General features: G+C 29.5%; 1 protein-coding gene across 2 annotated transcripts; it reads left to right on the top strand.

Moving 5' to 3' along the window:
- The first annotated feature begins 581 nt into the window (after positions 1-581).
- LOC111037223 (tryptase beta-2-like) lies at positions 582-8,022 on the top strand. 2 transcript variants are annotated; one of them, XM_022319628.1, is made up of 7 exons: positions 582-1,093; positions 3,206-3,412; positions 3,589-3,773; positions 3,867-4,023; positions 5,324-5,613; positions 7,343-7,506; positions 7,587-8,022. In XM_022319628.1, the coding sequence occupies exons 1-7, from the start codon at positions 876-878 to the stop codon at positions 7,773-7,775; spliced, it is 1,410 nt and encodes a 469-aa protein (XP_022175320.1). In that variant the 5' UTR covers positions 582-875; the 3' UTR covers positions 7,776-8,022. The 2 variants fall into 2 exon arrangements, with proteins under 2 accessions (XP_022175320.1, XP_022175321.1); XM_022319629.1 differs by having other exon boundaries at positions 583-1,093; positions 3,589-3,710.
- The last annotated feature ends 10,324 nt before the right edge of the window (positions 8,023-18,346 follow it).

Genomic DNA, 18,346 nt, shown 5'->3' with positions numbered 1-18,346 from the left:
TTACGAAGGTACCATTACCTCGTGGTTGATCCATCAACAATTGTTTAACAATTGTTTATGCAAACATTATTAATATTACTATGGTGCGATCGGAAACATAAAGGTTTACAAACAATTAGACAGGTGTACCCAAAACCGGATTATGTTGGGTCATAATTTAATACTATACTCATAACATTATATTGATATGCTTAGATCTGATAATAATATAATATTATTGGCAAAGCAACGTCGTTATAAAATATTATGACGTTAGTTCACCGATTAAATCTACGAATCTAGATGACCATTAACCAGTGCGCATACTCGATTAATGCTATAAACTTATAAACAACGGTGTAGTGGCAACTGGCGGATAATATTTTCGCGGAATGCGTGTAATAACACAGCGGCGTAATGCAATATTAATATTATAATATTATTATTTTTGCATAGGACCGAGCGCGGAGATGGCAAAACCCGCGTAACTCGTATGATAATTTCAAATACCTAATAAACAACAATAACGAAACGCGGTTGGCGGGACGCGGCGACGACGACGGCGGACTCGTTCACGGACGTCGTTCACAAAAGCGGTTTTTTTTCCGATCGAGGCGATTATTACCGGTGGGCAGGGCAAGACACGGAGGTGTGTAGCGACCGCGATAATACCGCGACGAGGCAGTGCAAGCGTGCATGCGCGTCGCAACCGTCCACGGTTTTCCGGTAGTCCTCCCAACCTTTGGCCCAGAATTCTTTTGTTGATTTTTTTCCCGCCGATCACCGCCGCCCTCTTCGGATTCTCCGACCGCTGCAGCCGCATGCCGCGCGAGTTTTTATTCGCTTAAATAATAATCACAAATCGTTCGTCGGTTCCCGCGGCCGCCCTTATCGCCATGTCGTCGCCTTCGTCGCCGCTGCATTGTCGCCGTACGCCGTCGATGCATACGACCATCGCCTTGGTGGCCGCCGTGGCTGTTGCGGTCGCCGTCCACTCGACGGTCGCCGCCCCGCAGTCCGACGGCGACGCCGTGATCACGATCGCCGGCCAGCAGTGCAAGTGCGTGCCGTTCTACTTGTGCGAGTCGAGCAATACCGTCGACGTACCCTCTGGGTAGGTGTAACGATTACGTGCATATTATTATACAGTACTTGGTGGGTTGGGGAGAGGGTGCTAGTGGGGAGCCGAGTTCAACTATGCTTGGAACCATAAACCTCTGAGCTTGAGTTCAGCTTCTCGGATTTTTACGTTCTTTGACCGGAGGTACATATTGTTTAATACCTAATACTTTTGGTAATACGAATAGCGATCCCACAGAATCAACTGACGTGAAGGTGCTTCGACAAACTTACAAACTCTGCAAAATCATGTCTGAAGTGGTCTGTGTGCCAGGCCTTATTTTTATGTTATAGGGATTGTCCAATGATGCTTATTCTACAGGTTGTCCATACTCCCCTCCTATTCTATTTTCTCGCTATTTTCGTACAGTTCTTGGAATAGTGCATTTTGTTTAACATTCGTCAGTTGTGAGTTTAGGACAATTAGTCAATTTAGGCTGCACCGTAGCTTATAAACAATACAACTAATAATAATAATATCATAGTAGGTATATTTATGTTTTTTATGTGGTGATTTTCTTTATAGGTAGTAGGTACCTAATTGTTATTTTCATCAAATGTTCCTCGCTGCCTTTACATTTAATTGATTTACATTCTATAGGTACATTAGAATATAATTTATAATAATATACATATATTTTACCTACGTATTGCTTTATTATGCCACATTCACACACTAAAAATTACAGTATAATAATATCATTAGAGACAACATTTAATAAAAATTATGTTCATCGAAAAATATTTTAATATTTCGAGTATGGTTCAATTTTAGATGCAGAACGTTTCACTGTAACTGGTATCAACACATCAGCCATAATGATACAAAACAACTCTGAACTCCTGTACCCTGCCCCGCTATTATTTTGAAAGACTCCTATAATGACATCTCTATTATTTGTTTATAGCCTATGTGGCTATGTATGTTAAGTTTCAATCTATTGAGATGCTGAAGACACTTTTTTGAATATTTAAATTTATTTTCAATTCAAAAAAGTGTCATGAAAAAAACAGTATATGTATATAATATTGGTTAGTATTTTAATATATTTTTGAATTCGGCAAAAATATGACCATACAGAATGCAGTCTTATAATGTAGTATTAAAGTATTTACATATTATTTTTTTGGAGTATTTGAGATACGCGCCACTCATTCGTTATTATTATTCTTGCATTGCGATAGTCCAAATACACGTCTAATACTCTAATGTTTATAATAAGTAGATAAGTTAAAAGGTAAGGTTAACTAATTATGGAGGTCAGATCCATATCTAGCTAATGATTTAAAACATAAAAGTATTATAGGATTATACAGAAAACAATGCAACATTAACCGTTTAACTCAAATACCTAGTCAAATATATAATATATTTTCTGTTTGCTATAATTATTTTCACATATTTTGTCATTATTAAGGTTTTAAATATAGTATGTTCTGCATGTTTTTAAAGCTTATGAATATTATTATTTTGTTCCTATATAAAGGATATTAGTATTCTGACAATGTTTTTATGTAAATATGTATAACTTATTTTCAATTGATTACATGTCATTATGTACAAAATCGACATATTATGTTGATTATTGAGATATAATATGTATGTTGTAGGTATAAATGTATGTAATAATTTGTCTACGAGTTTGTGTAATAAATCATATTTATAATTTTTATAATTAATAATTTAAAACATTTGTTTCCATTTATTCAAAGAACTTGAAAGTTAAAATATATTTTGGACGTATACATATAGTGGCGTAAATGCGTAGTGCTTACTTGGACAATTTAAATATTTGTATGTAAATTAAAATACAATTAGTATTAAAAAAGTATTTTTAAGCATTAATTTTCACATGGTTTTAAAATATTTATCGTTTCTAAAAATGTATAGGTATTTAATATTTATGCTACAGTATTTTTTTCAAAGAAAGTAAAATAAACACTAATGAAATAGGGTGGTAGTAAAATATTATTTAGTAAGTACATACCTATTGTTAATTATTATTTATCTTTTATCATGTATTCATTTTCAAAGTATTTTAGTTACCTATCTACATACAAATTAAATATAAACATGATTACCGTGATTGTTTTGTTTCCCTCACAGATCTACAGAATCGGGTTGTGCAAGCGAGTTGGTATGTTGCCGAGTACAAGGTGATTTTCCTTTACCGCCAGTGACCGAATCTTATATACCGTCGTCTGAAATACCAGAAATTAGTTCATCTACTCAGGCACCATATATTGAGAATAATAATAAGCCATGTACATGTGTCTCCAGAAATCAATGTTTACCACCAAGTTCAAATATTAGGTAATCATTGGTTGGCATATAAGAAATACCTTACTAAACGTTATAATATTATTTTAAATTTAACATGTATTATTTATTACATATTAATTTAATATTATTAGACGGGAAATTTAATATTTTTTCTAATAAAAAGATCATAATAAAAGTATGAGTAAGTACTATGTCTTTATATCTAGAGCAGGAAGTTGCAGCAGCAATAAAGTATGTTGCATAAATGAATATGTCAATATCGGAACAACTCAGGAAACACCTATTACTGGCGATCCCGCCAATAACAATGTTCGTAGTTGTGGTATTGGTAAGTCACCGCCAAATACCATAAATTCTGATAATATAGGAACCCGTATTATTAATGCCGAAGGTACTTTTACCATTTATTTAAAACTTATACAACACAAAGATAATTTGTTCAAATAATATAAGTACATATTTGTTTTTTGTTTTATTTTAACAGATAACTCAAACACGCATTTTGGTCAATTTCCGTGGATGGCTGCTATATTAAAAACAGATATGAATGAAGAGACTGGTATAAAAACTGAAAATGTTTTCCTGTGTGGTGGTTCATTAATACATCCACGAGTCATACTAACTGCGGCGCACTGCGTCAGGTACCTACTCAATTTTGTTATTTTTTTTTACAATCAAAATTCTAAATAATACCACTGAAGATACCTTAACCATTATAAGTTATAGGAATTAATTTTTTTGAAAATAATCTCCTTGGCGCCAGCCAAAATATTGTTTTTTTTTTCATTTTTATAATGGGTGTTTTTCCTGAAAATCACTTCGGAACCGTTTTTTGTCGATCAAAGTGAGATGGTTTTTGTAAATAAAAATGTCCACCCTCTTAAAATCGAAATACTTTATGTCTTTATCAACAATGATAAATCAACAATTTTTTCTGAAATTTTAAGTTAACTAAGTTTATATGTAATCGTATTAATAATATCCATACCTATGCGGCTATGCTGCAGTAGAAGTAGAGTTATATATTTTTTAAATAATTGTTTTATTGTATGCACAAAATTAATGATTATTTAAAAAAATCCTCTAGGACAAAAATCAAAACCTACTCAGTTACATTGTTTTATTGAAATGCGCTAATATTTAACACCGAGGCGCTTATAAAAATATGATATAGTCAATATAACTAAACAGTAGATTTCATTTTTTTTTTTAAAACAAATTTTTAAATCTTCATTTTACAAAAATAATGTTATCTTAAGTCATACATCTTTATGATTTACATAAATCAATTTTATTTATTAAGTGAAGTACCTACGTAAGTCTTAAAATCAAATTTCTATTCTTCTATTTTATTTTATTTTATTATTACAATTATAATATTACTTTAATAGTATAAATTAAACTTAATTTTAATTTTAATTTTTTTGTATTATTACATAGTAAAGAAATACTGTATCAATAATTATAAATGAAATTGTTTAATTGTTTATACATTATATTATTTTATTTTTCATACAACGTTCCCCGGCGATTAATAAATAATCAGTTTTCTTAAAAATCTTAAACATTAAAACTTTTAGAAAATGGTTATGCCTTTGGTTCTTTATAAATACTTAAAATAGGTACGATTGTACAAAATATTATATTATACTACTATTATAATAGGTATATTAGATATGGAAACACGTAACACATACGAATATTGAATAGTACCTACCAACATTAATAAACTGCAAAAATAAGAAATTCAACGGTATCCATCAGTTAATATGAACCGCACAGTTCAATAAACAGTATTATTTTGAATTATGTATGTTAATTGTTCAACAACCTTACCTATTTGTATTACTTTATTAATTACAACTGTTATTTTTGTGTTATTTGATGAGTCTTTTTAATTTCAATTGTTTGTGTTTAATTTCTGTTTTTTTTTTTAAATAGAGGTAAGGATGTGAAATTGATGAAAGTACGAGTCGGCGTGTGGGACACCCAGTCCAACAGTAACGAAGAAGATAGAGAAAAGTCGCACGAAGATCGTGGTGTTTCAAAAGTAGTTTATCATCCAAATCATAATAATGGAACTATGTACAATGATGTTGCGTTAGTCGAACTCGAATCTGAAATTACATTACATCCACATGTTAATGTTATATGCATTCCTAATAATGAAAAACAAATTAACTACGACCCTCAATCGTGTGTATCGACAGGATGGGGTAAAAATGGATTCGGTTAGTATAAATTATTTAATGATAATATAATAATAGTACATTATGACACAACTTGAGGTCCCGAGAAGATATTATGATTCATGGCTTATGGAAAAAAAAACACAGAAAAATTGATTTACATAAATGCATCTCTTTAATGATAAACTATAATAATAATATACATGTTCAAGGTGTGGATCTACCTTGTACACGTCTACATAGACCACTATAATTACTACTGCTCAGCGAATTATACGCGTATAACTGTTACCTATCTATTATTGAATGCAAGTACGCAAGGCCGTATCTAGAGATAAGCACGGTAGAGAAAAGCATAATCACTGAAGTGAGTGACGCACCATTACTCGGTAAAATAGTTTTGACTTCTGATTGTTAAATGCAACTAAAATTATCCATTCAAACTTTTTTTACCATAATATTTTGAATATTCGTTTGTGTGTATATGCCTAATATATTACGTATATGATAATAGATATTGAATGTCTGCTGCTTTCCATCGATAAATGTGTATTAATAATGGAACATTTTTTTTATGAATTCCGAATTAATTGTTATAAAATATAACATAAAATATTATTCAGTTAAATATTGTAAAAAACCATTTTTGATTTTAGATTATGAGTGGAACTATGAATGTATTAATTTTGCAATGGTGTGTGTGGTTTTATTTTTAAAGATTCTTGGCATTTTCACCTAATGTTTGTTTACACTAGTAATTTCTATGCACCATAAACATTTCGAAATATTGCAATTTTTTTGTAGCTATTTGTAGGTGGAAATAAAATTAATTTTATTAATTTTTTAAAATTATTCTCAATAAAACAATTTTTGCTTTTTTAAAAAACTTGAAAATGTAATACAACGTCATCAGTTAACCCATAAGTTGTTGTTAGTGGAAATTAAAAAAAAAGTTGAGCGTAAACCCACAATAAGGTTTTATGAACGTCTAGAGTTTAAATGTTGATATAATTAATCAAAATCACGAAAATTTGCAAATTATTTCGAGGTGGAAATTCATAAAAAAATGTTCATGGATATATCTAATATTTGAAATTTTTGTATTAGATTATCTTAAGTTGTCTTAGATTCAACAAAAAAAAAGTTTACCAGAAAGTCAAATTAATTTTTTACGATCGTTAGACATAAGTTAGACTTTGGATATGCACCAGTAAATTGATAAGTCTAATGCAACGATTTTTTAATTTTTTTGTCATTTAAAAATTATTAACCATAGGTTCTTTTAAATTTATTAAAATATTGAAAATGCTCAAATTATTTGGTTGTTAAAAAATTATAAAATGTTCAATTTTTATAGCTAAGAATTGAACATTTATAGTTTTTACTGTAACCAATAATTCTAAAAAATATATAAACAGTTATTTTTATAGAGATTTTAAGTTCTACTTTTAACGATATCATGTACGTATTAAAACCAAGAATAAAGAAAAATTAAATATATTTTAGAATTAAAAGAGGTCCTTTTAACTCCATCTGTATACAGTCGACAGAGCGCCCACATATTAAATTAGGCAGTGGTATTACAACTTAACCTAGTAAAAATAAGCAAGTTATATCTTGTCTGTACATAACATTCAATTTGTTAATGTGAATTGCAAATCTTATGAATCACATTTTTTTCGAATTATTAATATTTCATTGTAATATATAATATCCATACAGTAGACACGATTAATGCTTTATTAACACTGTATTATTTTTCACTCAACAGAACCGGGTAGCCGATATCAAACCGTGTTGAAAAAAGTAGACTTGTCTCTCGTGCCCAACGATTTGTGCCAGCAGCAATTACGGAGTACGCGTCTTGGAAACTTTTTCCGTTTACATGAAAGTTTTCTTTGTGCTGGTGGCATAAAGGGAGTGGATGTGTGCAAAGTAAGCGATCGAATTGTTTCGTTCAGATTAGCAGTTCATTTATTTAAGTACCAATGTCAATACATTTTTTTCTTATACAGGGTGATGGTGGCGGTCCGTTAATATGTGCAATGAAAGGATACCAAGGGAAGCCTAAGAAATATATTCAAGTGGGTATTGTCTCGTGGGGTATTGGGTGCGGTGATGAAAATGTACCCGGTGTATACTCGTCGGTAGCGGTTAATTCTCAGTGGATCAACAAGGAGCTTAAAACGATAACATCACAATAAAAACGTCGCTTTTTTCCAACCGCTGACATTTTAATTTATATTTTTATTACACTGACCGAGTATTTTTCGATATATTATAACATGATCATAAATATATTACAATTATTTACGTCTTAAAGACAGTTACCTTCTTTTTTTTTTGAGTAGCCGACAGCACATGACTGATGAGGCTCTTTGTGAACAATACTTCTCCTCTGCTCCCTCATTGATGTAAACAAATTGGGATAAAATATCACAGCTATTTATCTGTTTGGCTTATATTATTTCAATTCCTTTTCATTCCATAATACAGTTTGTAGAACTGTTCACATTTCATTTAAGAAATAAATATATATTTTTTTTTAATCATCACATTCTAACATGTAATAATATTATGTCTATTTTAATCGTTATTTATATGTTTTCAAAGTAAATGTTGTTTCAAAAACGAAACTTTGTTGAGGTACGCGATAGGTAATTGTTTTTGACGTTTTTGTATAATTCATATAATTAAATATAATATTATCGTTAATACGGAAATGCAACCACGATATTTAAAAAATAACTTTAATACATAATAATATATTCAAATATTAAGAACCCAGCAAAAGACTCACGGATTATTCTTAATATTATATATATTGTGTTCAGTGTTGTAATATACTATTATACTAATAATACGATACTGCAATTCAGCAATTTAGGTAAGTTCATCGGCTTTCGGGTATAATAGGTTAAGACTATTAAGTCCATTTTTGTCAAAAATTGGATTATTTCACCATGAAATTCTAATTTCAATTCTTAACAAATGGGTGTAATGAGTTATCTCATATCATCATTATAGGCGATGTTATGAGAAAGAGTATTATGCGAAGCACTACAACTGTTGTAGTGTGTAGTTGCTTCGACATTATGAAGATTGATGACAGATAGATCAGCATTCAGCATAATAATTATTAATTGTCATACCGAAAGTCGATGCCTACAGGAATTAGGCATAATAAAAAATAGGACACCATCTATCTCTCGGACTCGGTAATTTGTCATTTATCATGCAAAATAGTGCGTGACTATAAATAAAGTAGGTAGTGAACAGATTCTTGGAGAAGGCCGTCTTATATGGTGTATTGGTGTTATGCTCCCGGTTACATAAGTATAAAACAATATGCCTCAGGGGGACGGAGTGGCCGAGTGGATAACGCGTCGGTCGCAACGCGCAACGTCGCCGGTTCGAATCTCGGTCACGGGTGGCACTTCTCTCCGGGGCAGTCACGGTGTCTGGAGAGAGAGGCCGCCATCCCCCAACCGGGTATGGCAGAAACCTACGGGTGCCCACTAGAAATTCTGCCAAACAAACACACACGTGTTCCATAACCCTACAGTAACCCAACAGTCCCAAAAACCCTACAGTACCACAACCTACAGCTAATGGCCTCAGTTGCCGAAGCTTAAGATCAATAAAAAAAAAAAAACAATATGTAATCATAATCTCTTTATTAATTATTTATTTATTTATTAATTTTATTACTGCCAAATACTCTATATGACTTAAGGAAAATAAATTTAATTTCTATTTAGATATCTCGTCTTTATATGAAGTGCTGTTTGGTTATATGAAACAATAAATAACATAAATAATTAATTCAATAGTTAAAATGAAAAATCTGAGCTAAAAATAAATAAATGATGTATGGCTTTTTTTTTAAGATTAAAAACAAATTTAAAAAAAAGCTGGTAAGTGGATATCATCTGCTGTACATTAGGTGTCTAAGAGGTCACTATAATGGATGGTATTAAATTTGAATTCAATGGTTATCATTGAATACGAAAAACGATTCTGAGCGGAGATGGTATGTCAGTTTGGGAAATTTTATATTGTTATTGGTAGCCGGTAAAATGAATTAATACTATTTTTAAACTATCAGTGATGCTGGAAAAATATTAAATATACCTATGTAAAATTGGGCTGTTTTGAAACTAAATTACAACAAAATGATAAACTTTATTCTTAGTATTATTGTATTAATATGCAATTTTGCCCAAATTTGAACTTAAAATGTCTGTAAAAAATAACTCTATTCATATATTTTTTAGATTTCTTAGTTATGGAAAAAACTGCTTAAGTGGAACCTTGTTTTAAATTTTCAATCCTTAGCTATAAAAATTGAAAAAATTATACATTTTTAACTACAAAATCATTTTAAATTTTAAATTTGATAAATATTGTCAACATTTGAACTTTAAATGCTTATAAAAAAAATTCATGCATATGCATATGAAACATGTATAATACATGTATTTTTAATATTTTTCAACTGCTATTGGAACAAGTTATCAAGAGTTGTATTAAATTTTCTTGCTTTTGGGCCCAACTAATCAAATGTTATTGACATTTATAGAAAAAAAAATTAAAAATTGAAAATGTCCGTCAACAACGAGTCAAAATATTTTGAAAATTTTATCAAGTATATGAATTGATGAAATAAACATTTTGTGTAAATTTCAAGTGTTTACAGTAATTCGTTTTTGAATTGCAACGAAATAAGAAAATCGCTATAAGAGAAATCGAGTAAATATCCAATGTTGTAAAAATTTCAACTTTATACACTCATAAAAATTTAATTTTGTTTTTGATAAAGGTAGAACAATTTGTTAGGAATCTTTTATTAATTTTTTAAATCTTAAATATAAATGGAAAATTTTTTATGAATTTCTAAGTAAATAATATTTATAACTATATTATAGTATGCTAATTTTCATGATTTTTACCAATTTTATCAAAATTCTAAGATTAAATGCTCATAAAAAATTACTGAAGATGTACTCTAAACTTTTTTTTAATTTCCATCAAAAACAACTTACAAGGAACCTTGTATTACATTGTCAAGTTTTTTGACAGAGCGAAAAATTTTTTATCGACTTGTGTTAAAAAAAACAAATAATAATCGAAAATTTCATATGCCTATAACACACATAAAAATATTTTGAAAATTATATGGTGTATAGAAAATGCTTACACAAATTTTCAGTGGAAATTTCATGTATCTGCGGTCATTTTTGTTAGAGATATTATTAAATTACAAAATTATCACAACCATATTGTCTACTTCTTCTTGTACTTTCACTTTTGATTTCATGTCTTCATACCAATTTCCAGCTATAACTGGGAGTCAGGCACTACTCCAATACTCTTACATGAGTCCATACATAATTTATAAACATAAGATTATTTAATATTTTAAACATAAACATAAATCACTTTATAAAAATACTTTTGTTACATCTATACAATTGATCATTAAAATTATCAATTTGGGGTGGAGCTTCAAAATTTATTTTAACAAAACTTATTGTCACTTTAAATTGTATTATAAAATTCTTACTAAATTTACAAATGAATACTAGCACTGAATTGATTTATAATGAATTTAATGTAAAAAATCTTAATTTTAACTATAACTTATCGGTNAAACATAAGATTATTTAATATTTTAAACATAAACATAAATCACTTTATAAAAATACTTTTGTTACATCTATACAATTGATCATTAAAAAATTAATTAATATATTGTAGCCTGTAGGATTCTACATATTAGAAATATGCTTTATACTTACGGTATATCAATTTGGGGTGGAGCTTCAAAATTTATTTTAACAAAACTTATTGTCACTTTAAATTGTATTATAAAATTCTTACTAAATTTACGAATGAATACTAGCACTGAATTGATTTATAATGAATTTAATGTAAAAAATCTTAATTTTAACTATAACTTATCGGTTCTAGTTGATGTATATAAAAATAAAAATTTAATTCCTACATTAGATCATGAGCACAACACTAGATATGAGCAAAATATTAATATACTTGTACCAAATCTTAACCAAGTATTTGGTCAAAGAAGCATTTTATAAACGGGTTTATATTTATGTCGTTCACTAAATATTAATATAAAAAATTATAAACATGTTAAACATTTCAAAAAATATATAAAACAATTAAATTTATCAAATTTGTAAATTTTATTTCTTTTAAAAATTACCAGTTATTCATGTAAAATATTATTATTATTATTATTGTAAATTTATAATTTATTTTCCTCTCTTCGTATTTATGTTTTAATTATCAATCATCAATTATGTTAACATTATTATATATTTAAAATTATCTTATTCTATTAATTAATTATTAATCAAAAAAAAAACATTGTATATATTTTATTTAATCTATAATAACTGTGCCCCCAGCACAAGATTTGCTTAAAGGGGGTACTGCAATATATTAATCTAAATTTTTGTAAAAAATTGTATGATATCCTTATGTTGCAATAAATTGTTTATCTTAAAAAAAAAAAAAGAAATAGGTACTCATACAAAAAAATGTTTATTGTTGGTGACAATTTGTCAGGTTGTTGGAAGGCGGTTAAAACAATTAAAGCAATAAATACTCTACAAGAGTAGTTGGTTAAAGTTTTAAGATAAAGTAAATTGTCACATAATATGTTATATGACTAAAGATGACTATAGAAGTAAAAACATATTACGTTAATTTATTGTTAGAAGCTATTCATTTTACCCTATGTAATTAAACTAGTTTTATTGATTTTATAATAAACTAGCTGATCCCGTGCACTTTGTTGCCCGTTAAAAATGCCAACTCTATATGAGACTAGGTGGTGATAATGCGAGCAGTATATTATGCCTACCTGCTATGGATTGCGGACCCTGCTTGATGAGTAGTAAGTACTTTATATAAATAATATATTAATATGTTTTATTTTGATTTTGATTGCGGACACGCCGATGCGTGGCTATAAATGCAACTGAGCCACCTTGGTAGGCAATGTGCGAAAGTTCAATTACATACATGCCTATAGCCTATACCTGATTTGCCCGATGCAATTGATGCCACGACTGCAAGCAACCAATAAACAAAAAAAATACCAATTTCTACTAAATATATTTATTTTTCTCCTATGACCAATAACAACCGTATATAAACAAATATTTCCTTCGTAAATCTTAAAATCCCTGTTTGAGCAACTCCCCGGGTCGGACCTATAGGGTCTGCAATTGTGAATCTAAACCATCCAGGGCATCACCCAAACATATAAAAAAATGCATTCAAATTAGTCCAGCCGTTTAGGAGGAGTTTAGTGACATACACAAGTACAGAAGGATTATAATATACATATATATATAGATTATAATTTCTATGTTATACTATATTATTATAAAATCAATGCTTCTACTGGTATAACCATATAAGCGCCTGTCAGAATGAGTATAGGCAACCAATATGATTACTGGTAGCATACGGACTGGAGTTTCTTATTAACTGTTCCGTATTACTTATTACATTCCAAGAGCCTAGAGTTTATTGTTATTTAAACTTATAAATTAATGATTTAATATGATGTGTAAAATAGGTATTTATTCATCTATTTCATCAATATTGGAGTGTTGTGGACTTGTGGGTTCGTCAGAATAACTTTTTATGGGTCATTCATAAAATGCACTGAAGTTTAATTTACCTACAATTCACGTGTAGGTATAACAGTAAAAGACGTTACAGCCAAGTTGTGTAACTTAAACACAGCTGTTATTCTAATTATTCAATAATTAATTTGTAAAATTATTGTTTGTTCGTAATTTAGAATTCAATTTATTTAAATAAAAATTGTTTTCACTTATTGGTACAAAAATACAAAATATAATTTTCTTATACAATAATATGAATAATTTAATGAATTAGGTACCTATCAAATTTAAAATGTGCTTAAATTATTTACACTATACCTACTTTTTTTATGGAATATGTATTATACTTTACTGAATTGTATTTAAGAATATATAAATTGGTTTTAATCACTGCTGTCATTTAGATTCTGGGCGGGGTGATGATTTTGTTGATTTTACAGTGATGTGTTTTATTTTACCACCTTTTGCAGCAGTAAAAATGCCTAGACTTTATACTTACATATCCTATGGTAGGAAAGTGAATCTAGTTGGTACTTTTATCGGAAGGGGTCAATGTGAAAATGCTCAGTACTTTTCTTAATAATTAGATAAAAAACTTGAATTTTTGCGCAAAAACCATCAGCGTGTTTGACGATATTGTTTTTCTTTTTTTGTTGAAACCTTAAAACGAACAACGAACCAATCGCAAAATTTTTTTGTAGTTAAAACTGTGTAAAATGTAAATTTGTATGACTGAGACTTGACAATTTAATACAAGGATCGTTTTGAGAAATTCTTCCTGAAACCCAAAAATGTAATAAATATAATAAAAGCATAATTTTTTTATGGATATTTGAATTTCAAATCTTAACAAAATTAAATGTTATCAAAATATAACTGACTTTTATCCTTTGCAATAAAATAATTAATTACTTTAAACTATTTGGTATTATAATTATTCAAAAAATTATAACCAACAATGTTATACAAAATTTTTTTTAAAAATGCACACTTGAAATAGAAAAAAATATTAAACGTATATAACATTCATTAAATAAATTATTATTAAAATACCTACCTAGTAGTTTTTAAATTTATTCCTAACCTAACTTAAAATATCAATAATTTCATATTTGCTTAAACATTGAATGATATTTTCTCCAACAAGCCGACAAGTTAATAAGATCCAACCATGTTGTCGGTTTATTGAAGAACTAAGTTTGAAACTTCACTTGTATGCATGATAAATAATATTTGAATGCTATATGTCATAGCCTCATAGGAATAAATTATAAAATTATATAGTATAAACCAGACTTCAATTATTACAAGGCCTTAAGTCTTAACCAAATTACGAGTTGATTAGATTGGAATACTAGTCACTACTCATAACTTCATAAGTGATTTAAATACACATTTTTTCATTTGGCTAGGGCCCCTGCTCACAACATTGAAAAATATCTTAGGGCCACCGGTTGTTGTACGGTTGCCCGGTGGGCCAGACTTACACAGATACTACTTATTATTACTGAAGTAAATAAAATAAAATAATTAATACTTTTAAATAGAAGTTATAAATTGGTTCACATTATTTTGAAGACGTATACCTAGCTTTCATAGATTTACAAATATTTAAGTGTATTTGTATTACATCACTACTTATGAATTATGAATTTATGACCAAAGAACAATACACAATATTCAAAATGTACCTATTCTATATTATGAAAAATAATTATTTAAATATAATGATAATATTGCTATGATTTATTATGTTGCTAAGAGTGTAAGATGTATACGTCAAATGTAAGAGGAAAAATAACCAGTTAAACTGGGAATAACAATTGCATCATGTTTTATTTTTACACTTTATAAATTATAATTTTATTTATCTTTTAGAGTTTAGACTTTAGACATCTAATAAAACAAAATATTTAGTAGAATAAATATTAATTATTTTAGGTTACGAATTTATGTTGTCTGTTATCGGAATATCTAAAATCGTAATGAAATCTAATATTAGGACTATTTCGTACTAACATGGGCGTCAAATTCGGTTTTTCTTGGGGAGGGTGCAATATTTTTATCTATGCATTTGGTTTAAGTAAATAATAATAGGTATATTTTAAAGATGATCGCTACATTTCCAAAATGTATGACAAAACAAATATTTTTTTAAAATTCTTATAGATACAATTATACAAAGCAGTAACATTGTAATAGAAAAATTTTTATAAACCTTCACAGTTTACCTATTAGACCTGGTAGTCTGTTCAGACTGCTCAATACTAGTCAAGGTAGATTGCATAAAAAAGATATTTTAAAAGATTTGTAAGGAAGAATGTTCTGTTAAAATAAAAAATATAAATACATACACTGAGACTATAGTAGTAGAACAGTAGGGTGTGTATTAGCGCAAAAGAATTGTGGATTGGTCCTACACGTGCACACGAGCATGTCATTAAATTACATCCTACACAGTGCACAGATATTAATTATATTGTTTTTTTTCAAAATAGATTTTGTCATGTTAAACATAACAGAGTTAAATGAATTATTTAGAACGTAAAATTTGGTATCTTATATTCTTATGCCTTTCTAAGACGGCCAAGACGGATAAAACATGCGCGGGTAGACCGTAGGCCGTTCTAGCAACAAAATTCGACAGTAAAAACATGTTTTCGTACTTCCTATTATCCTCAGGTCTCCTTAGTTGTAGTACCATGATATTTTCACTAAAATAAATTTGAGAAGTTCTTCTAGATAATCAAGTGACAGATTTTTTTCAATCCTATTAGATTTGCATTTGAAATTTAAAAAAAAAACATCAAATAGACAATAAAAGATATCAACAATCCGACAAGTAATCAGAGGTGGACTGGGGTAACTATTCGGCCCAGGAAATCTATAATTTGACCAGCCCCTGGCCATTTCGTTGTCACAAAATGCATAAACTTAAATATAGGTACTGATTAGGTAGGTACCTAAAGTAAAAAATTTACTTTTATAAATTAAGAACTTTACATTGACCGCACAAAATTATACCTATAGTAATCGCCTTATTAACCCATAAATAGTATATTATATTTTATTATTGTGCACAATATATTAGGTAATATTAATTATTAAGTAAATACTTGGACGTGGATATAGTTATCAATTTTTATAAATTATATTTTATATTTTAGTTATTGCAATACTTTTCCACTAATCTACTGCCCGATACCTATTTATGGGGGGGGGGGGATTGATATGGTGTATATATCAACGAAAATGAGTACACAGGAAAAACTCACGCCCTGTAGGATAGACGGAATAGTCGGATTTTGTTAATTTTTGTTAATTTTTGTTATTTAAAAGAAGAGAACTTTTTTTTAGGTCGGATCAAAGCCCGAACTATCATTTTAATTATACTTCTAGTGTTCCAACACGGATTCGTTTTTGCTCCACTGTACAGCTTCGATATATTTCCTCCCAGAGTCGCAACGGGCGATGACTGTGAGTGGTAGCGTAACCTCCTCTGCCGTCATGCGCTGCTCTGTCTCGGAACTCACCGCTGTAGGCCGTGCTGCTGGGCGCCGGCTCCAAACTTTTATCTTTTCCTGGCGCCGAGCACGACGCAACGTCGTGACCGCTCTTCGCCGCCGCCGTGTGCTGTGTGCCATTAAAACCGCATGTACGACTGACTCGCGATATTATTTTGTTTACTTGACGGTTTCCGTACCAGTGCCATCGTTCTGCAAAATAATTCGTTTTTTTTGAGAAGTGTTCGATTTGCTAAACCATAAATCTGTGGGCGTTCCTAGTTTGGACAAGAGGACTTCGAAACAGCTCTAGGTCGTACTTCTGTGCATTTGTTCCTTTTATTGTCCTATTCCGTCTATGAATACTATTAATTTGTATTGTCATATGCTGTCACTATGATGTGACATTTTATGTTTTATTTATATTTATATTTATTATATTGTAGTTAATTGTTTGGGCCCCTTTAATTATCATTAATTGGGCTCATGTCTATAACATTCGATACCATTGGATTGGAAATTAATGTGGTTAAAGGGGGAATAGTAAGTTCCTACACGAGAGTAGCAGGTAAACAATTACATACTTTAGCTCCTACTTCCAATATGTAAGTTCCTACACGGTAAAAACCAGGTACGTATGTTAGTTCCTACACTGCGGAAAGGGTTAAATATGTATATCATACACAGACGTATCGGCAATGTTCTGATAGAGTCCATACGACAAACGCATGTGAAAGTTTTCATACAGATTTTAACTCGAATTTTTATCACCAACATCCACATATTTTTAAAATTATTGAAATTCTCAAAGGTACTAACCAAAAATCAGTAAAAAGTACACCGAAAAAGAAGATTTCATAAATAAACAAATTTCAGATTATTCAACGAACAAAATTAATCAATACGAATATGTTAAGATTTTAAGTTATAGAAATAAACCTCATAAAATATAAAATTTCGTATTTTATGTATTTTTAATTTTTATTATATTTTTTAATCACCATATTATACAATATTTATTTGTGAAAATGCACGATTTTTATTATATTTTTTAATCGCCATATTATACAATATTTATTTGTGAAAATGCACTATGACGATTTTTATTATATTTTTTAATTATCATAATTAACCTACCTGGTTTTTACAGTGTAGGAACTTACATACGTACCTTTTTCCGTCGTGTAGGAACTAACGTATATGTATTTTGTGTACCTGCTGCTCTCGTGTAGGAACTTACATTCGCCCGGTTAAAGGCAGTAGGGTGGCTAAATTTAGAAAGCGATTATAACTGTGATTGTCGTACATTCCAACGTTCGTTTACGAAATAATTTACGATTAGGATTTGTTCAAAATAAAATCTACAACCAAGTAAATAAAATAATACAATTATAAAAATGATTTTAATTTCCGGGACATTACTATGCAAAAGTACAAAACCGGTACAAATTTTTGAGAACCTTTGTCCGGGACGTCAGGTCATAGATTCTTGAACCGGTAATGTTCCGGGAAAGTCCAAGTCAGACACAATTCCTTATTCATAATATAATTTTAGATTATATTATTATAAAAGTTATGATGTATCATTTTTTTATGCGTTACGCA

This window comes from Myzus persicae, unplaced genomic scaffold (assembly GCF_001856785.1).
Source record: "Myzus persicae strain clone G006 unplaced genomic scaffold, MPER_G0061.0, whole genome shotgun sequence".
In the NCBI taxonomy this organism is placed as follows: domain Eukaryota; kingdom Metazoa; phylum Arthropoda; class Insecta; order Hemiptera; family Aphididae; genus Myzus; species Myzus persicae.
The sequence above is the reverse complement of the archived record's forward strand: the minus strand, read 5'-3'. Positions and strand labels throughout refer to the sequence as shown.

Coding starts and splice junctions, on each gene's coding strand:
- LOC111037223 (XM_022319628.1), top strand. CDS start 876: ATGTCGTCGCCTTCGTCGCCGCTGCATTGTCGCCGTACGCCGTCGATG. Junction 5,614..7,342: donor ATGGGGTAAAAATGGATTCG/GTTAGTATAAAT, acceptor TTCACTCAACAG/AACCGGGTAGCCGATATCAA. Junction 7,507..7,586: donor AGGGAGTGGATGTGTGCAAA/GTAAGCGATCGA, acceptor TTTCTTATACAG/GGTGATGGTGGCGGTCCGTT.